This window comes from Penicillium odoratum (assembly GCF_028828045.1).
Source record: "Penicillium odoratum strain IBT 22623 chromosome Unknown utg000005l_segment0_segment0, whole genome shotgun sequence".
NCBI classification, from domain to species: domain Eukaryota; kingdom Fungi; phylum Ascomycota; class Eurotiomycetes; order Eurotiales; family Aspergillaceae; genus Penicillium; species Penicillium odoratum.
The window spans coordinates 5,192,078-5,210,834 of NW_026643147.1; the positions used below are offsets into that span (position 1 = coordinate 5,192,078).

Below are 18,757 nucleotides of genomic sequence, written 5' to 3' on the forward strand. Positions count from 1 at the left end.
GCGGGGGAAAGGCATAAATCCCAGGCGGCCTGTGTGGCACAATCAAAAGTGATTACAATAATTGTTTAATTAGGAACTCTACTGCCCTGCTGATAAGGTTATCCTCGTTAATTGACTGGGCGGCACAGCGGGGTAAAAGTGGTGGTCTTCCAGGTTGGTCTGACCTGAATATCGAGCTGTGATGTCATTTTGTCGTTTTTGTCCTGGTAGTAGACTTGACATAAGTCATGACTGTAGATATATTAGTTTTATGCATTAATGGACCTTATATTCCAGCTAATTTTTCCAATGAATCGAATTCTTCCAATAAATTACCTATTATGTAGAGCAGTCTCATTGAACAAACAGTCAGAAAGCCCCAAATTGCACATATTTGATTGTTCATACAATTTTACCAGATACAAATGACAGCTCAAGTATTGATATTCTTGAGGCTGGTATTCCTTTGTCCTGTCTTCTTACTGCGAAAAGAAAATGTACTAAATCGTCTGGGTTTCATATCCAGCTCCGGTTCGGGCTTCTCTTTACCAGGTAAGATAGACGTGCCATAAACCATGGGATTCTTTGATTTCTGGTAAAGCCACCAGCATAACATTACCAGGAGTGTCAGCGGAATGGTCATTGCAGCCCAAATAAGACAAAACCGTTCTCGAATAGCCCCTCCGAATACACCAGCGCCGATAACAGTACCCGCAAAGGTTCCGGGCAAAAAGACCATGGTTAGTGCAGCGATCGCGTTCATGGATGTAGAGTCCTGCTTCATGCTATGCGAAATCTGAATATTGTTCGCCGCATCCTGTTGTGTCACGAGATTGTAGACCAGCGACAAGGTGCTGTCTTTTCGTTGCTTGTAGTTCAAAAACCAGATCTTTTGCTTCTCCATGGATGAAATAATGTAGCATATGGAGTCCTCGACTCGCTGTAGAATAAAAGGACTGGAATGTAGGAGTGAAGACGTGAATCGGAAATGAGCATCTCGGATGGCTGTTGCTGTGATTATGGCCACATCTGCATTTGCAGTATGGGAATCTGCATTGTGGGACATGATCTGGAGTTGCTTGGTCAGGTCTCCGAGTTTTTCTGGATCGCTGGCCTCGATTCCGGCGAGATAATCGTCTAATTTGTTAATTTGGGTCCACATGAATCGCTGGAATCGCTTGACGTGGTATTTTGAAGCTTCAAAGGAAAGCGTGGACAGTATGACATGGATATCGAAGGGATCATCCAGGAACACGGCACTCCTTTGTGTTTTGGGGGCGGTATGGAGTGCAGTATCAAGAAGGGACTGCAATGTCTTGATGCAGGTATCGGATTCCTTATGTGAGATGATATACGTTGTCAAATTATGAGTAATATCATGTCGCATGTAAACTGACGTTGGAGGTCCTTTAACATGCAAGTTCCAGCAAGGGTGCTGGCAAAACAAGTCTAAATTTCAATCAGTATGTATTTTCCTTTCATCAAGTTTGTTTTTCTGACCGCAAGCAACCAGACTCCCATTATCGTCGGCCTCCAAGTGCTTCTGAGGGGCCCAGTAATCAGGCCGACCGATCAAATTCAGCAGAAAGGCAGGGTTTATGTTCAAAAGTTTCATGAGACTATTTGTATTCTCCCTGGTAATTAAAGCCCGCGAGCCAAACGAAGTTCGTTCAGCGGGTACCAGAGGCACAAGACTAGACTGGTCAGCGGCAAAACCATGTATTCCATTGGAAAGCTTACAAAACTAGCATTTTGCGTCCAGTTGAAGAGTTAGAAGACGAGGGCGCCGAAGAGGACAGATTGTATTGCTGAAAATTGTCAAATTAGGCCCAAGCTATAGTTTCCTGAGTCGTACGTACTTGTAGAAGATCCTGCATGCCATTCTCGTCCAGTGTTTCCCACTCTGTAGTTCATGAGAGATTGAACATTATATTAAAGGGTCTCCAGTACATACCTCCACCCTGCAAGTCAACTTTCAAGCACTGAATTCGAGTATCAGGAGAGAAATTATGATCATTTTTCAGATGGTGCTCGTACTGAACGGCATCAAACACTTGCTGGAGAGAACGAAGATTGCCCAGCGGGTAGTTGTCTGTGTCAAGGTCAAAATTAAAGTCCAATTCATTCACGGCAAGATCGGATTTCTCAGCATGTCGATCGACATCATTCTTGGATCTTGAATTCGGGCGCTGTTCAACTGCAGCGTTCACAAGGGAAGCCTCGAGTCGGAAAAACCGAGTCAAATCCCCCGTTTCTGCCTGGCTAAGAAGGTCTGGAAGCCCTGGCATCTTAATTTCATGTAGAATCTTCACGAAAAGACGAGATCCCTGATCGCCAATATAAATGTTCTGAAGTCAAGACACCAGCTTGCGATCAGACCTGTCCGCGTCAGAGGGTCAGGTTCTTATCTCTCATAAAAATCTTGAAATTCAAGACGAAGTGATTGGTGAGAATAAGGGAGTTGACCATAATATCGGACGTGGTTTTTACATCTTTAAATGGTCATCCAGGGCTCATAAGCTGCATGGAGGCTCGGTAGCCGCACCTTCTTAGGGGCAAATTCGTATTTAAAACGTGTGGTGGTCACTTTGGCGCGATAACACGAGTTGTATGGGATTTTCTTTGTCCACTAGCAATGGCTAGATTAAAACAGGGCTGGTAAGCAATTCCTATAAGCACTAACTGTATGTAACCCGGGTTTTGGTAGTTGACTAGCCAATCGAAGGGCTTCCTATATGCGTGTGTTTATCATGAGCATTTGAATTCGTCAAATCAGATACTGTCTCAATATCACTAGCCTTAGGGGCCGACTAAAGTATAGAGATATCATGAACGTCAATTTGGGTTAAATCTGTTCATCAGCGCACCAGTGAACTTTGACAAAAAATTGTAAATACGTGGGGGATCAAGGTAGCCCAACCTTAACCTTATCGGGTCGCGTGATCCGCTTTTCCTCCCCAGCCATGTTCTTTCCAGGAGACGGAAGACGGATTTTAGACTCGACATTCGACCCATCTTGAGCGAACTTCGAATTCCTTTGAAAAGCCATTCTCATCATGGCAATTGGTCCTCTCAGCCATGCAGAGATATGCGCCAAGTTCGACCGGCTGGTGTCTGACGGGATCATCGCTTATCAACCCAGCAAACCCGTTCTTGTTGCCGACCAGGGAATGATCGTTCGTATCACCACATGACTCCGAGCCTCCACAAACTAATTATTTATAGTTCTGCTTCCACATAGTCCAGACCCTGAAAAACAAGCCACAGGCGGATGATGCCGTCCAAGTAGTGCATTCAAGTGTGGACCCTCATTCGGGAACTTTTGGCCCCGGCAGCGACATAGCAAGGGATCACCCCGATGTCTGCATCACAATCGTCAACGAAACTCACTATCTTGTGATGAACAAGTTTCCAGTCTTCCGCCCCATGCTTCTCTTGCTGACTGTCGACTCTTATCGGAGACAACACGAGTCGCTTGATCGCGAAGACATCGCTGCCGGGTGGCGTATGATCTGTGAGATGAAAGAGGAACACTATGTATTCTTTAACTGTACTGTCCTGGCTGGGTCAAGCCGGTCGCATAAACATCTGCAGGTGGTCCCTGCGCCCGGGGCTCACGAAGGATACGGGGAAGGGTTCCAATTCTTCCCAGATTATGATTCGATGCCGGAAGAAGGCCCACCTGGCTTTGTTTATTTCCTGCACAGATTCAAGAACCGGGTGTTATCGGATGGTCGTGTTCAAGATAGTGAGTATGTGCTAGAGACATATTTGCGGCTGTTGCACCAGGCTCGGGAAAAGCTGCATGTGCAAGACGGTGATATCTGCCCACATAATTTTGTTCTGACCAAGCGATGGATGATGGTCATTCCCAGAAAGGCAAAAGTATTTCATGGGATTACGGCCAACTCCGCGGCAATGGTTGGCTCGGTTTACCTGGAGAGTGAACAACAACTAGACGCATGGAAAGAGGTTGGTCCGATGAAGGTTCTAGCTAGCCTTGGACTGCCCAGACAGCAATAAATGAATTAGACTTGCATAATATTAACACTGTCACATCCTCAGTATATTAATCACATCCTCAGAACAACAGACAATTGATATCCCGTCCAACAATTTTGGACTACAACACTAAATCAGACTAAATAATTTACAGGATATAAGCAGCGGCAGCAGCGATGGCAGCAACACCAGCCAGGTTACCCTTGACATTAGCACCAGCATTGTAGGCAGGCGAGGTAGTGGCCGAAGTGCTACCACTGGTCTTGGTACCGGTACCCTTGGTAAGCGGGGTGGAAGTGCCAGCAGGGGTAGATCCGCTGGGGGTGGAGCCCGAGCTGAGAGTGGTGGAGCCAGTAGGCACCGAGGCGGAAGCACTCGAGTCAGTAGCCGAAGCGGAGGACTCAGTGGACCCAGAGGTGCTAGAGGCGCTCTCAGTGGCAGAGGAACTAGCAGTGGTCTCTGCGGTGGTTTCAGCGGGAGCAGAGCTGGTGGTAGCGCCAGTGGTAGCACTGGCGGTCACGATTGGGGCGAGCGAAATAGGAACGCCGGCTGATGAGCATTGGGAGACGACGACATTGGAGACGGCTAGGCAGAGTATTAGTGGATGTTAGCAGTGGAAGATGCGGGATACATACATGCTTGGTCGGCAAGGCCGCAGGCCTTCTCAACGCAAGGGGTGATGTTGCTAACCAGTGCAGGCTTTGCGCAGTGGCAGGCAAAGTCAGTCAGACTGGAGCATCCGTCAGTGGTCAGGGCGGAGACGAAGCAGTTAAGCTGGATTTTGTTAGCGAATGTTGTGCGCTATATGTGGGAAGCAGATCATACCGAGCATTTAGGAACATCAGGAAGCTGGGCATTGGCCAGGCCGGCAGCAACGAGGGCAATCAAAGCGTGGGAGAAATGCATGTTTGCTGAGAAAATTCGAATGTTAAAGTTATTCACGAATGCCGGAAGCGACTGTCAAAGCTATAACGAGCGAGGAGATACTTAGAATGAAAGCAGGACGTAGGGTCAGACAGAGGATACAATGGCCTTTTATAAGCTTTGATTTTTGTATTATGCTCCAACTTGGCAATCTATTTTCAGGGTCGTACTGGGTGCATCTTCATCACATGTTTCCATCGGAATAGGGAAATGGGCATCTAGAATGCACAAGGGCCGCGGTTGACTTAGGTTTTTTTGTGGCTGCAAGCCAGGATCCCTGAACGCCCACTGCAAGGCCAAGCCTATGGCTGACACCGGATTCTGTGTTAGTCCCGGATATTTGAGGTGAGAATATATTAAAATCTGGTTCGGCGTAGGAAAATGCCGCGCATCATTGGCTCCGCAAAGTCGGGGTAAGCGAGACCTGTACAGAACTTTGTTTCCTCGAAGTAGTCTCTCCAGTGCTACCAATCGGCTGTTTCGTGGAGTACTTGATCATGATTAGTCGCACGGCTGGATCGGGGTACCTTGTCTTTAATTTCCACTGACTCTGGAAGGGCTGTCAGAGCATGTTATGATAGAGTGCGTTAAGCCCAAACGGTATGAACGTAGTAGCACATGCTGCATCAACACTGCAGGTCGCCACTAGTCGAACGCCTTGTACGTAATGGGACTGGTGCCATGCCATTCAAGGGTCATTTTGGCGGTGGAACAAAGATTGCGTAGGATACGTAAGTCATGCCCTTGGCACACCTACACAGGTAGGCAGCACGGCAGATGGACCGACTGAACAAGAGCCAATTATGAGATATCGAGATAGGGTTTAAGGAGGCGATTCTGCAGTGAAACCTGGCTACTCTCTTCTTCCAAGGTTTGGAATTGAAGGATTTATTTTCGAGAAGCCGTGGCGTATCACGGAAACGTAGGGCCGAAGGTAAATCTGGGGAAAGACACTAGGCCCCGACTTGCAGTAGGGTAGCATCCGACTATTCCAAATCAGGTCTTGATCCGAAACTTCCGACCTAACCCTGTGCCATCAATATATTTTGGCTTTTGGGTCGCACGAGATGTTTAATGTCATACTTGAGTCTTTGCATGGTCTGCGGGATAAACAATGCGGTCCAAACTCGCGCAAGTTGCGGAATACCTTTTTCTCGAGAAGAATTAGTCCGGAACCTCTCAAAACGCTTTGTATTCCCAGTACAAGGAGAAGGTTTCGTGGAGAGGGAACTTGCCCGGTGAGAATCTGGATCCGTGGGCCTTGGGCTCGGGATACCCCGCGTGGACCCCCAGGAGGCGACCCCGCTAGTCCAATTGGCGATATTGGTGCCGCCAAGATGATAATTTGATAAAGAGCTATTGTACCTGCATACTAAAAGGGTCCGTGATCAATGTTTCCGTGTATTGTGTCTAATCTCATGAACGACTGAGTCAGGTAAGTAACGATTGGCTCCGATCTGAATTTGGATCAGGCAACGAGTCCAGAACTGAGACATTGTGGCCGTGCTCAGGACCATGCAGGTATCCATAAAGACCCTGGAGCAATCGGCGGAAGCCGCCAATTTAGCAGACGCTAGTCACTGGTGGGGATGTCAGGGTGATCACATGGGGTCATCTGTCGGGTAAGCAACCAGTCAACGGGTCGGTTGTGAGTAAATGGCGGGAGGCGTAAACAGCTTCTGGAGCATGCATTATTAGAGAATAAATGAATTCATTTTCATTTCCGGTTTGTCTTCAAATATATCCTGTGACTTGAAGCAGTTCCTTTCGGGCGCTTGTCGTTTTGGGACCATGTTGCACAGTAACATGGTAGATGTTGAAGAGGTGGAACAATTTACAGTAGCCAGAAGATATTTGATGGAGGATGGCTTGGTGATTGATGGGTAGGCGATACATACCTGCTAGTAATTGGGTTTTAACGACTTTTAGGGGAAATAGAATTGACAATTGACATCCGTGTGGTCGAGTGGTAAAAACTCCCACCAGCTGGCACTGTAATTGACCAAACAAGTTAGCTCACAGGACTTGAATAGTGTTGTCAATTAGTACCGGAAACATCAACTCAGAGCAGACCCCTCCAAAGTGACCAACAAAGGCACCAAAGGAGTCCCTCTGGGTTAGATGTTTTGTTTCTTGAATAACTGTAATCTATATTGTGTACTCCCTAGATCTAGACTTTAAGTTGTATTAATCTCAAATCGAGTCAAACCGAAGGGGGGGAGGGGGGGCAGGGCAGTACAGTGGTAGCCATTTATGGGTGATCTCCTGTGTGATGCAGATGAGGCTATTCACAATGTACCTACTAAGTACTCGGTGAGATCAGGCAGATGACAACATCCCATGTTCGAACCCGGCTCTTGCCAACTCAAATAAGTCTGCTCCGTGAACTCTTTTGATTAATCGGTACAAGATAATTGACTATCTGGTACAGCATGCATATATACTGTAGTAAATGTACGATGGAATGGAGATGTGGTTGTAACGAAGCTGATATATATAATTTAGCTTTTGTTGATTTGCGTCGTGGAATTCTCCGTTAGGCGAACAAAGTTTCAAGGTCGTATGGTACTACATAGTATGTTGCCCAGATGGGTCAAAATTCATTGAGATTGTTGTTTACACACAAAGGATCCGAAAGGAAGTACGGCTTTATAGTGTCGCCCATGATCTGCCAGGGCTTTGCGTATATATATGAAGTATATTATTCGTCGCGCAACTGAGAAATCGTATTGGATGTGTTGGATGTATTGGTATATCATTGGTAATCGTAGAATCATAAAACGCAAGATTGGAGATCATCGTGGACTTGAGATCGATTTACTAAGAGACCAACTCCTCCATATGGGACTGCTCGCTCATATTTTCACTTTTCAGGAGAACCGTCAAAACCTCGATCGGCGGGTTCAAGCCTAATCTCTGCGCACGGTGCCACCGCTTGGTCCGATCCAAACCGATGCATGGCTAAAGACTCGTCAGTATACCAAGAAATTCGGATTGGGACCAATCGCAGCCCAGATACATACCCCATATTGGCTGGACAGATCGAAATTCCGAAGAATCTTCTCCTCCATGCTCAGGCCTTGTTCATGGACTGCAGTAGCGGAGATCGTCAGTGGCCTCCTGGCAATAGTCAACAGGTTCAACCAAACTCACCTCGGACTGGCTTTTTACTATCTTTCTCTCCCCAGTATTCTCGCAAGTCCTTCAAGGACAGCTGCAAAGCTTGTTTCTCTTCTGCCGTTTCAATCTTCTTGGGCTCAGGCTGACGCACTACCAAGTCGGCGAGCTGGGGCTTCGATGGCTCCGGAGTGGCAGATGCGGATTGGTTTGTTTTCCGGGTAGCTGTCGAATCGAGGTTCTTTGCTTTGTGCAGAGTGGTCGGGGTGGCTGTCGGCTTGGTGACCCGGGAGGAACCGAAGGAGAGGGCAGACTGGGCATTAGCAGCCGCACGACGTCGGGGAGGCATAGTGATTAAATGAAGTGACAAGATTGAGAATTTCCGAGTCTTTGGAGTGGTGGGAATGAGGTGGTGAAGTCTGGTTGGGTTTGATGGGAAGTGGACTGGAACATTCAAGCGTCATATGTCCAAATGGAGGCTACCATCCGCAACCAGATCTGGTCCAAGCGTCCATGGTTACAGATTTCCGGATCTATAGAATCTATGTTTACAAAGAAATCCAAACTCAAAACTCAATTCCTTGTTTCATAATTCTTTGATCATTTCTGCAAATGAGTTCTTTTGATTTGGCAATTTGTTGAGAGCACCAGCGGGTGGATCTAAGATTCTATACTATGACGTGTGAGAGTGAGTCGAAGAAAATCTTCCGAAATCCATTCTAAACACTGATTTACGCTGATTTACACTGATTGACACTAATACATTTAGAACCAGCCCGATTTTGAAGGATGCTTCAATTCTAGAATTGATGGCAATGATGCAATCGAGGCTCGAATTAGCGGTAAAATGGGGCTGGGATTCACCCTTTACTTGTCTTTACCATTCTTTCTCCCCCCCACATGAACCCATTTAAGCTAATCTGCGATTGCCGACCGCTCTCCACACCTCCTCTCAACCCTGATCTTCAAGGGTTATTCTGTCACCCTTCAAGTTAATCTCATAGGAAACAACGAGAATTCTGACAGTCAGAACACCAACACCCATATGAACCGTGCGACCCGGCCCCGGTCTAGCTCGCAGGTTCCCCACAACTTCATTGCGCCCCCTCCGCGTGCCCATGTTGGTGCGGGAACACCGCTATCGAGATGGCCGCCTTTGTGCGCGTTTCAGGTCCTGCAAATGGTAACTTTCTGATCGGCTACCCGGGCATCTCCGCGACTATGGTAAGCACCTACATGATCCCGGCCCGCTTTGCTGCGGGAAGTCACTTCAAGCTCCTCTGGCGACGGACTAACAGCTTATCCTGTCTAGCCTCGCATCGAAGGTAAAGTAGAGATCCGCCCAAGCGTTGGTATCTCTGCACCGGTCAATGTTTCCCTCGTTACCATTTCCCTCCTCCGCCGGGAGACCATCCACCCATCGGCCGATTCTGTAACGAAGAAACGCCTTGCTCCGCCTCGCAAAGAACACACAGAGATCGTGGGCAAGGAAATGCTGTTGTTCCGATGTCCTGCTGGCAAGGAATATGAAGAAGTCATCGCGATGGATCTGCCGTTTGTGCTATTCATTCCATTTGGTCGTGGGGGCCGCGATCCCACACGACGGGTACCCCCAGCCAGCCTGCAGCTACCCAGCCGCACTGCCGAGACATTCTATGAGATGCTGGTGACGGTACAACAGGGTCACTCCGAACAACGCAAATATACCTTTCCTGTCCCGATTCAACGCTATGACACATTATCTACATTTGGCATGTATAATCGACCCGAAGCGGCAGAGCGAGTATCAGACCACTTAGTCACACTAGCCATCTCACTCCCTCGGTGGTCCTATGGACCTTTGGATCCAGTGAGCGTCTATGTGAAGCTGTCTCCAAACCAGGATTGGATGGGAAAGGCCCGCAAGGTCACTATCAACAAGATTACCATCGGCATTGACGAGGAGATTATCTACAATCACGAGGGCGATGAGCCTCAGCGCAAGGTCAAGACACTGGCCAAGAAGACCGAGCATGTGGGTGTAAGATTACCCCAGGCGGGATATTTGATGAATATGGGACTCGTCTTCCCCGCAAAAGACATGCGGGACTCGGAAGGGATTTTGCCGCGCAATCGCACGGCATTTCCTATGTACGGTGTGAACGGATTCACGACTACTGGTCATCTGTATAAAATCGAGTATTATCTCACTGTTCGCGTAAGTTTCTTGTTTCGATCACAAGTAACTCGAGTCTAACCACCTCACAGGCTCACTTGACATCTGCACGAGATATTACCATCCGACAACCCATTGTGGTGTGTCCGCTTGACCACGCTGGGTGTAAGGAAGAAATGGAGGCGATTGAACAGGCCGCGAAAGATGCAGCACATGTCAATCCGGACAACCCAATGCTCCCACTCCCATCGATAGTGCGACCCGGTGACCCCAATGCCCTCAGCTACATTGGCGTCGCCATGGTTGCCAACCAGAAGAAACTCCTGATCGACTGAAACGCCCTCTACGAGAAATGAACCCCAATACTTCAACTCGATAGTCTCAGTATACGAGAAGAGTACATTAATTGATCCTCTGTGCTGACACGGAAGGAACACCCTGTGGCCAGCTCCACCACAGCTGAGGCCAGAGGAGACCAGCCCCAACCAGCGGTCATCTTTGAGGCACTGGTGACGACCCAGAAGCCCACATAATTGTCATGTCTTATGATTGCATAGAGCTAGGAGTTTGTTGCATGGCAACGGAAGCCTTTTCATTCTTGGCTTGGAAACGAGGTTTTGATGGCTTTTGTCTCGGAGGCGTTGCATTGTGAGATATCCTAGCCGACAAATGACACTTGGTTTGTCCCTGATTCCTGTTTCTATTCTCAGAGACCTTGTACTTCCACCCTTTATCTGATTTACCATTGTGTCCAAGTGGATTCGAATGTAAATGTCTAAACTCCTCTCTTATCAGGTTGAGATAACTTGACTTCGTACCTGGTACCTAGTATACCCAGTAGGTACCCTCTATATGTACTCAGTACCTCTTGCGTAGTTCGCAAAAACAAAAGTGGGTATCATGCAATTCTATCCCCGCATCATTCTCTGATCTTCAGGAACCCCATCGCAACGCTCAACATATCCGGATCGACAACCTGAACTGCACATTTCTTCTTGTCGTTCTCGATATCTTGCAAGCATTCTTTTAAAATCTCAATAACTGCATGGTACTGCCTCGAGTCGGGTCCAAACGTGTTGAGCGTATTTTCTAGGCTGTTGGAGATCTGCGGATTACCAGTTAATTTAGCCAAAAACTACAAAGAATCACCCAAACTGACTTTGCGTAATGTTTCATTATAATCCGCCTGTCTTGACAAGTTTGGCTCCATCGAAAATGTTGATATGTACAGTGCGTGAGGAAGAAAGATAGCGATAATCGTTATCGAGAAATGTGGGCGTGGGCGGCTTATCGATAAGACCTCGATTTTCTGGACTTCATTCTCGCAGCTCAACTCTCCAAGCTCCTGTTCTTACCCAAACCCCACCACACACAATGGCCGATGCAGACGACGAGGTTGTCAATTCTACCTCAGCTGAGGCGCCCCAGATCGAGGTTGATCTGTCAGACGAGACCCAGGATTTTCGCCTGCTAAATCACCTCAGTTTGTACGTGCGCAACCCGCCACTCACCATGTTCTTGCTAACAAAGTATGTTCTGTAGTTTGGGCGACACAGCTGCTTCAAGTTTACCCAAGCGCGGTGAAAAAGACTTCGAGCCCAATCCGACCGAGTTCCAAGCCGATGTTCTTTCCGCCTCGCGACAGGCGATGCATAATGCGCTGTCTCATCCGCGCATTCACCATCCCAAGAACCGAATCATAGGTTTCTATGCGCCTGATGGCCCTGCGCCTCCACCACAATTTACTGAATCTGCTAAGAATCAAGGCAAGGGTCTGAATGTCTCGCCGAATGCTTGTGTGTATATTCCAAATCCCAAGGGAACCTTTTTTAGGAATATGGGGCAGACGGATCGGTGGAATCGCATGTGGCTTCTACCTGAGGAGGCGCTATATATGATTGAGAGAGGAAGTTTGGATATTAGGTGGCCAACATCTTTGACGGGCGCTACGGAAGGGAGTGGCGATTGCGAGAACGGGGACGAGCTTTCAATTCCGATGAGCTTGCAGGCAGCATATGCGTGTTTCATGGGTCGAGGTGGTTTGACTCTCGAGAGATTCACCGTCTTTACAGGACTAAAACGGCTGGGATATTCTGTTCTACGAGCACCTGGGTGGGACGATTCCGCGAGGCCCGATTCTGATCACGAGGAGAAAGATGCGTACGCACAGCTGAGACACCGCGGTCCTGGACTAGCTGGTATTCTAGCATCCATTTCAAATTGGATACATGACCCTATGTCTACAGCATCCACGGCAGCTGGTCCTGTCATTGGATGCGGCATTCATCGCACATACGGTAAGGACTACCAACGATCAATTGCATACCTGCTGCATTGCTAACACTATTGACAGCCGATGTATACCGCAAAATGGAGCTGATACCATGGTACGACCCCGTTCTTGCGCCTCAGCGGGATCCCCTGGACACAGTAGCTCCCTTCAGAGTTGTCTTCCATGTTTACAAGCCCACAAACCCTCTCAAAAAGAGCGCTCTTCCGGTCCCGGACTTCCGAATTGCTGTCGTGAATACGCGCGAACAAACTACCATTCCGACACTTCCTGAGCTCAGCGCCTTGCTAGAAAGCACACCTCTGGACCCACCATCTGGCGAGAAAATGAATCGTCTGATGTATATGCGTCTCAGGCATGGATATCGCAATGTCGTTCTCGCGGTTGTGGATCAAGGTGTCACTAGCTTCTTGCGTATTGGAGATGCTGCATTTGGAAAGGAGAAATTATTCGATATTAAGCATGTTCCATTCGGAAACAAGAGACATGGAAATTTCAAGCCAAGGAGGCGGTGATTGATTACATTTGAAATCACCGTCTTAAACAATTCTCACATGATTGCATATTGACACCATCTTTTGGTGCTGAGATACCTCACCTCGGGCCTATTAGAGCTTTCTGCTTTGAACCCATTCAGCCTGTGTCTCCGGACGCGCCTCTGGAGCGTGCAGATCAGTGTTTTTCTCTACCGTCTACAGTGGCGGGTGTACCCTGTACGCTGGGGTTTCTGTATTAAGCCCCTTCCGGCCGATCTCGGCTCTTTACTGTAAATAGAATCAACGATACACCATATTGCATAAATGCATGGTTCATTTTGAACGTATAGATTTCATTGCTCGTAATGCGCTATACTAGGCTATTACGCATCATTAATCGTAAGCGGCTACGGATATATTCCTTAGCAACGCACTTCTAAAACCGGTACATCTCACTCCGACTGCGAGCTCCATCAAAAACACACGTATTGTCTAAAGGCACGTACTGCCTCGTCAACACCTTAAGCGACTCTTGCGCCACCAAGCCACCAGTCAGCGACGCAATGTTGTGCAGCTCGCCGCCTTCAGCACGGCGAATCTCTTGGATAGCATTGTCGATGCTCTTCTGCGCCTCCTCATCAAGGGTTGTCGATTCGTCGCGAGTAATTAAAGCCAAAATGCGCTCTTTATGCGCGCTCCAGAGACCGTTATCGTCGATAGAAAGGTGGCTCTTTCTCGGGTTACTCTGAATCTCATCAACGACAGCATCGAGAATCTGACATGCGATGAAAATGGATGCCAGGGCACCGGGCATTCCAAGTCCACTGCGCAAAGCCTTAAAAGTGGCAGAATCGGTTTTTTCATTTATTTGAGGGATCCCCCGTCCGCGAACAACCTTGATGTGCGCGGCATTTTTACAGAACACTTCGACCTCGCGATCAAGAATGGGAATGGTGCGTCCGAGTTCGGATTCCAGTTGACGGATTGTTGCGGTCACTTCTTCCACGTCTTGTCGCGCTTTGGTCTTGTAAATATTCTGCAGGGCGACATAGTCCGCCGACTGGGCTTTCATGTCAGGCAGTGAGCCTGGTAGAGGGAGCACACCGTGCGCGTTATAAAAAGTACGAATGGCAGATGCGATAACCCAGAAATCGGCAGATCCGGTGCTCAACTGCTGGCATTGTTCCATCTCGAAGATCTCGCGGATCGAGCTTCGCAGGCTAAAGGGCGAAATAGTTTTCAGAACAGCGGCAACGGCCTCGTCGAAATTCTCCTCGCCACCTTCGGGGTTCTTTGTGCGTATTTTTGAACGCACAAATTCGCGGAATGCGGTCTTTTCTTTGTAGTTGTCTGGCATAGCTCCGTGTGACTCTTTCCATTGCTTAAGGAACCGCAGAAGAAGTAAGATATATGGCACGTGGCCATGCTGATGGTCATCCATGCTTTCCAGGTCACCTAGTGATTCGGAAGCGGCGGCAAGCTCAGGCCAAGGGTTCAAGAGACGAAGATCTTGTGTTGACTCCGGATCTGGGTGTGTTTCCACAATGGGGAACTCAGCAGGTAATTGCAAAGAGAAAGTCGAGCAGAATCCGATTGAGTGGATGTACAGCACCGGAATATCCAGCTCCTGTGCCCTTTTGCAGAGTAGCTCCAAAGTAGAGTGCTTAGTTGGGCCAGAGATAATGACCAGCTTGTGCCGAGGGAGAAAATCCGGATCTGTCAGGAGATCCGTGATAGGCTTAAGCAATGGTGAGCATTTGATACATTGAACATGGAAGGAATGAAGCTTCCGTAGATACGTACCTTGGAATAAGAATACCCCTGCACATCGGGATTCAATTCTCGTAGCAACCGACATGTTTCATCAGCACGGGATTTTCCGAGAGAGTCTTCCTCAAGGAAGAAATTAACTCCCAGGTCAGCTTCTGTGACTGTTGCCGGGTCCACGATGGTAAATCCTCCGATGCCGGGTAGGACCAAGTTCTTGAGCGCTTCCACTCCCGCGACACCCGTAACGCCGGTGTTACTGAAGTCGAGAGGACCATCAGAGTTCACGAGCAATACTCTTGCATCTTCAAGGGCTTGTTGGCCTGTTGCTGCCCATAATCGGAGTTGACGATCATACTTGCGCTCCTTGGATGTTGGTCCGGAGATGGTCGCGGGGAAAGAGTCGGTCATGTTTTCAGTTGGACTAATAGGCTATGAGAAATGATTGAGTTGGAAAGGGAAAATTCAAGTCTTGCGCACAGTTTCGAGAATATCAAAACTGAGCCCCTATCACTTTTGGAGCCTTTGATGTTGCGCAGGGAATGATGTCGCTTTCCTGTTGTTGATGCGCATCCGTTTGACTAAGCGGTGTGTTGCAGCCTGATACTCGAGGCATCAGAAACCTCAATGATGCTTCAATATATTCCTCAATTAATATGAAAATCATTTTCTATTTAGAGTTTCCATTGTTCAAAGCATGGCCATATGCAAACTGCTGGAAATTGTTTGTCCAGGAGTGAAATCATTGTACAACTTACAGTGGAAGCAATATAGAAATCCAACATATAGTTTGGCATGGGGCAGATCGCCACTGTTAGATGTTCACACATGTATTATATTACGATACCTGCTTTCACAATTTTATCCCAGTATTAATTATATAATACATAGTATGCATCTACTCACTATGGTTCAAGTGGAAACTACATACATATGTAGCATTGTCATTGAGTAGAACGGGACTAACGACGAAATTAGCCCACATGTGCGTAGTTAGCATTTTTGTGCTAAGCCCATGCCACCCATGAAAGGGGTATTGGCCGTATCTCATCTCCCAATAGCCTATAATAACAGGATTATTATAGATATGTAAATCCAATGAGAATTAAATACTCACTATAACCCTATGAAAGAAGATAACTGGGGTTTTCCGTAGGGAGAGGGGGTTTTTAAAGGCTACTCAAGCGAAAAAGTGTCAGGAAGTCCTCGACGTAGTCAATTAGACAAGGAATACTTGGTCACCCTTGGACATTCTTATCCATGTGCTAGATTTCTACCAAGGTATATACTGAATGAAAAACAGCTTAACAATCCCAGATCATAGAATGCCACGGTGAATAGCGGAAATTTGCTCATCGATTTGAGTTGGCTAGCGAAATGCATGAATAAACAGCCTTAATTCTATGTTATTTAATTATAGTTCACCTTGAAGACCTCCTAAGGTTCTTTGATTTGACGGGAATTAGACGAATAAACCAAATTGCCGTGGACAAAAGCAAAAATCCAATCAAGTACAGAAACGTGCACTTCCCCTGCATATTAGTCCGATCGAACATCTGATCTGCAGTCCTGTCTCTAAAATCGAGTCTTGTGCTACAATAGATTCCTGAGGATGGATACTTATTTAAATCGCCGTAATTTGCCACACATAATCCCGTCAGAAGTCTACCCCTTGACTCCGTACATCACTTGCGACTCAACCCATTCAACCCTGAAGAATCCCACCACAAAATGCAGCTTCCTCTATCAATCACCACCTTTCTCGCGATCAGCAGCCAGACACTTGGCGCCAGTCTCTTCGGCCTTTACCGCATCCAGAAAACAATCGATGGCCAGGATGTTGTCTTGACCGGACAAGGAGAAAATAAAGCCCCGGCCTTTGAAGCACCTATTGGCAAAGCCAGTCAGATCTGGAGGTTTGAAGATCAGGGAGACAACAACACGATCATCCAAAGTGTGCCAACCAAGTACTACTTGAATTGTGGACCGGGTTGTCTGGAGTCGTCAAGTGCCCAAACATTTTACGTGGAGCATCAGGGTCCGTTTGAATATACGTTCTTCGACCTTGACCACGACCAATCGTTACGCTCGACAGACAAGAATGGAATAGCGCTAGCCGACGTAGCTGAGAATACCGACAAGGAAAGATTTGAGGTTATCCGAGTGGAATTCTGTGAGTAGCAAAGTACAGTTTTGCGATAATCAGTCACTAATTTCAGTTTCAGAGCGTCTTTATCAAGTACATGGGTGTATACGCGATGTCTTGCGACATGCAAGAAAACACCGAGATATACATGTTCAGCTTTATGATCCCTGGCATGTTCTTGGAGATATTTAGGGAAATTCCATTAATCCTAGATATGGATCCAATGTACTCGGCGCTTCGGACTTAACCCCACTGTGTGTAAGCTGGTTGGTTGTGTGCAGCCGTCAGATGCACCCAACTGCTGGCATGATCCGTGTGTACAAGGTAGGGAATTTCATTGAAATGAATAGCAGTTGAATGAAAACTCGAAGTGATATTCTGTCGAACGACGAAAACATATCCGTTGATATAAAAACGCCAACCACATTGGCAACTCGGTGTAGAACATTGATCTAGATTTCCCCAACTTTTCACAAATGAAAACCCCCACACTCTCGCCAATGACGCTATAGTGCAGACCAAACCTTGACCGGCACTCGATTTCAGCTACAGAGAAAAGCCGCGCAATTTATTTAAAGCGTAAACATCCATGGGTTCCCGCCAAATCTGCTTACCCTTTGCCCTCTCCACCCGACTTCCTTTTTCTTCCCTTCGGCGATCTCTGCCCCGCCTCCACCAAACTTTTCCCCGACGCCCTCTACTTCCGCTTTCAACTTCATCCCTGTCAATACTTTCGACCTTCCGAGCCCAATTACATTCCACAATGTCCGACGTTGAAGCTGCTAAGCGCGCTGCCGCCCAGACGGCTGTCGCAAACCACTACCCTAAGGATGCTCGCTGGGTCGGTATCGGTAGCGGGACAACAATCGTGTACGTTGTTGAGGCTATCAAGGCTCTTGGTGTTGACACCAGTGCCACCCGCTACGTGCCGACGGGCTACCAGTCCCGCCAACTGATCATTACCGCCGGATTGACTGCCGTTGAGTTCGATGCTATCCCCGCTGGCACCGTGCTGGATGTGGCTTTTGATGGCGCTGATGAGGTTGACGAGGAGCTGAACTGTATCAAGGGTGGTGGTGCCTGTCTTTTCCAGGAGAAGTTGGTGGCTATGCAGGCGAAGGAGTTCATTTGTGTCGCTGGTGAGTTTGAGGATTTGTCTTCTTTTTTCTTTGCATGTGACTCACGCTGACGACTTTTTTCTACTTGACTAGACTCGCGCAAGCTTCAGCCTCGTCTTCTGACCAACTGGAAATACATTCCTATTGAAGTCGCTCCTATTGCCGCCCCCCGGGTTTTGAGAAAGCTTCTGGAACTTGGTAGTGTTAACCCGGTCATCCGGACCAATCTTGATGCGAAGGAGGGACCTCGCAAGACCGATCAGGATTTTTTCCTGATTGACGCTCCTTTCCCTGTTATGCTGACCCAGGCCGATGTTGCTGCAGGCAAGGTGTCTGGCAAGGATGGTGTCTGGGAGGTGAACGAGCTATCGAGAAAGATCAAGGACATTTGTGGTGTTCTTGATGTCGGCATTTTCTCTGGTCTGACCGGACCCCAGGCTAGCGCTGCTGGTGGTGTTGGTGGCCAGCGGCCTGTTGCGGCGTACTTTGGTATGCCTGATGGATCTGTGTCGGTCCGCAAGGCTTCTGCATGAGGGTTTTGAATGGTGATTTTTGTTTATTTTTCGGATTTGGTTTACGTATATAGCCCCATGATACCAAGATGTTCTCCCATTTTCCTTGAACGGGGACATAGAAATGAAGAGATGTTCAGATGTTTTATTTTGATTTCAATTGGCTCATTAGATTTGGTGGTATCAAAAAGACCGCTCTATACTTCCGTACATCCAAAGTTCAACTCATACATCTCCCAGTATTTGTTTCGGGAATGTATCCTACCTGACA

At 47.7% G+C, this 18,757-nt stretch overlaps 10 protein-coding genes across 10 annotated transcripts; 5 read left to right on the forward strand and 5 right to left on the reverse strand.

The window, feature by feature from the left end:
- Window positions 1-598: 598 nt before the first annotated feature.
- Window positions 599-2,267, reverse strand: N7520_007494 (uncharacterized protein; the record flags this gene model as incomplete). Its single annotated transcript, XM_057141428.1, has 5 exons — window positions 599-1,428; window positions 1,480-1,673; window positions 1,720-1,787; window positions 1,839-1,882; window positions 1,934-2,267. Coding segments are annotated over 5 exons (1,470 nt in total), but the record flags the coding sequence as incomplete, so codon positions are not given.
- Window positions 2,268-3,035: 768 nt separating this feature from the next.
- On the forward strand, window positions 3,036-4,002 carry N7520_007495 (putative phosphorylase; the record flags this gene model as incomplete). The annotated part of the gene is made up of 2 exons (XM_057141429.1): window positions 3,036-3,155; window positions 3,205-4,002. 2 exons carry the CDS (start codon window positions 3,036-3,038, stop codon window positions 4,000-4,002), a joined length of 918 nt encoding a protein of 305 aa, XP_056995435.1.
- A 127-nt stretch (window positions 4,003-4,129) lies between these two features.
- On the reverse strand, window positions 4,130-4,887 carry N7520_007496 (CFEM domain-containing protein; the record flags this gene model as incomplete). Its single annotated transcript, XM_057141430.1, has 3 exons — window positions 4,130-4,566; window positions 4,617-4,755; window positions 4,807-4,887. 3 exons carry the CDS (start codon window positions 4,885-4,887, stop codon window positions 4,130-4,132), a joined length of 657 nt encoding a protein of 218 aa, XP_056995436.1.
- Window positions 4,888-7,725: 2,838 nt separating this feature from the next.
- Window positions 7,726-8,371, reverse strand: N7520_007497 (putative DNA polymerase delta subunit 4; the record flags this gene model as incomplete). Its single annotated transcript, XM_057141431.1, has 3 exons — window positions 7,726-7,866; window positions 7,929-7,996; window positions 8,059-8,371. The coding sequence occupies 3 exons, from the start codon at window positions 8,369-8,371 to the stop codon at window positions 7,726-7,728; spliced, it is 522 nt and encodes a 173-aa protein (XP_056995437.1).
- Window positions 8,372-9,168: 797 nt separating this feature from the next.
- N7520_007498 (arrestin C-terminal domain-containing protein) lies at window positions 9,169-10,512 on the forward strand (the record flags this gene model as incomplete). Its single annotated transcript, XM_057141432.1, has 3 exons — window positions 9,169-9,246; window positions 9,335-10,219; window positions 10,270-10,512. 3 exons carry the CDS (start codon window positions 9,169-9,171, stop codon window positions 10,510-10,512), a joined length of 1,206 nt encoding a protein of 401 aa, XP_056995438.1.
- A 584-nt stretch (window positions 10,513-11,096) lies between these two features.
- Window positions 11,097-11,387, reverse strand: N7520_007499 (uncharacterized protein; the record flags this gene model as incomplete). Its single annotated transcript, XM_057141433.1, has 2 exons — window positions 11,097-11,282; window positions 11,337-11,387. 2 exons carry the CDS (start codon window positions 11,385-11,387, stop codon window positions 11,097-11,099), a joined length of 237 nt encoding a protein of 78 aa, XP_056995439.1.
- Window positions 11,388-11,551: 164 nt separating this feature from the next.
- N7520_007500 (tRNA-splicing endonuclease subunit SEN54 family protein) lies at window positions 11,552-12,982 on the forward strand (the record flags this gene model as incomplete). Its single annotated transcript, XM_057141434.1, has 3 exons — window positions 11,552-11,664; window positions 11,720-12,474; window positions 12,531-12,982. The coding sequence occupies 3 exons, from the start codon at window positions 11,552-11,554 to the stop codon at window positions 12,980-12,982; spliced, it is 1,320 nt and encodes a 439-aa protein (XP_056995440.1).
- Window positions 12,983-13,379: 397 nt separating this feature from the next.
- On the reverse strand, window positions 13,380-15,121 carry N7520_007501 (NEDD8-activating enzyme E1 regulatory subunit; the record flags this gene model as incomplete). The annotated part of the gene is made up of 2 exons (XM_057141435.1): window positions 13,380-14,681; window positions 14,747-15,121. The coding sequence occupies 2 exons, from the start codon at window positions 15,119-15,121 to the stop codon at window positions 13,380-13,382; spliced, it is 1,677 nt and encodes a 558-aa protein (XP_056995441.1).
- A 1,320-nt stretch (window positions 15,122-16,441) lies between these two features.
- N7520_007502 (uncharacterized protein) lies at window positions 16,442-16,891 on the forward strand (the record flags this gene model as incomplete). The annotated part of the gene is made up of 1 exon (XM_057141436.1): window positions 16,442-16,891. One exon carries the CDS (start codon window positions 16,442-16,444, stop codon window positions 16,889-16,891), a length of 450 nt encoding a protein of 149 aa, XP_056995442.1.
- Window positions 16,892-17,619: 728 nt separating this feature from the next.
- On the forward strand, window positions 17,620-18,507 carry N7520_007503 (ribose-5-phosphate isomerase RKI1; the record flags this gene model as incomplete). Its single annotated transcript, XM_057141437.1, has 2 exons — window positions 17,620-17,995; window positions 18,068-18,507. The coding sequence occupies 2 exons, from the start codon at window positions 17,620-17,622 to the stop codon at window positions 18,505-18,507; spliced, it is 816 nt and encodes a 271-aa protein (XP_056995443.1).
- Between the last annotated feature and the right edge of the window lie 250 nt (window positions 18,508-18,757).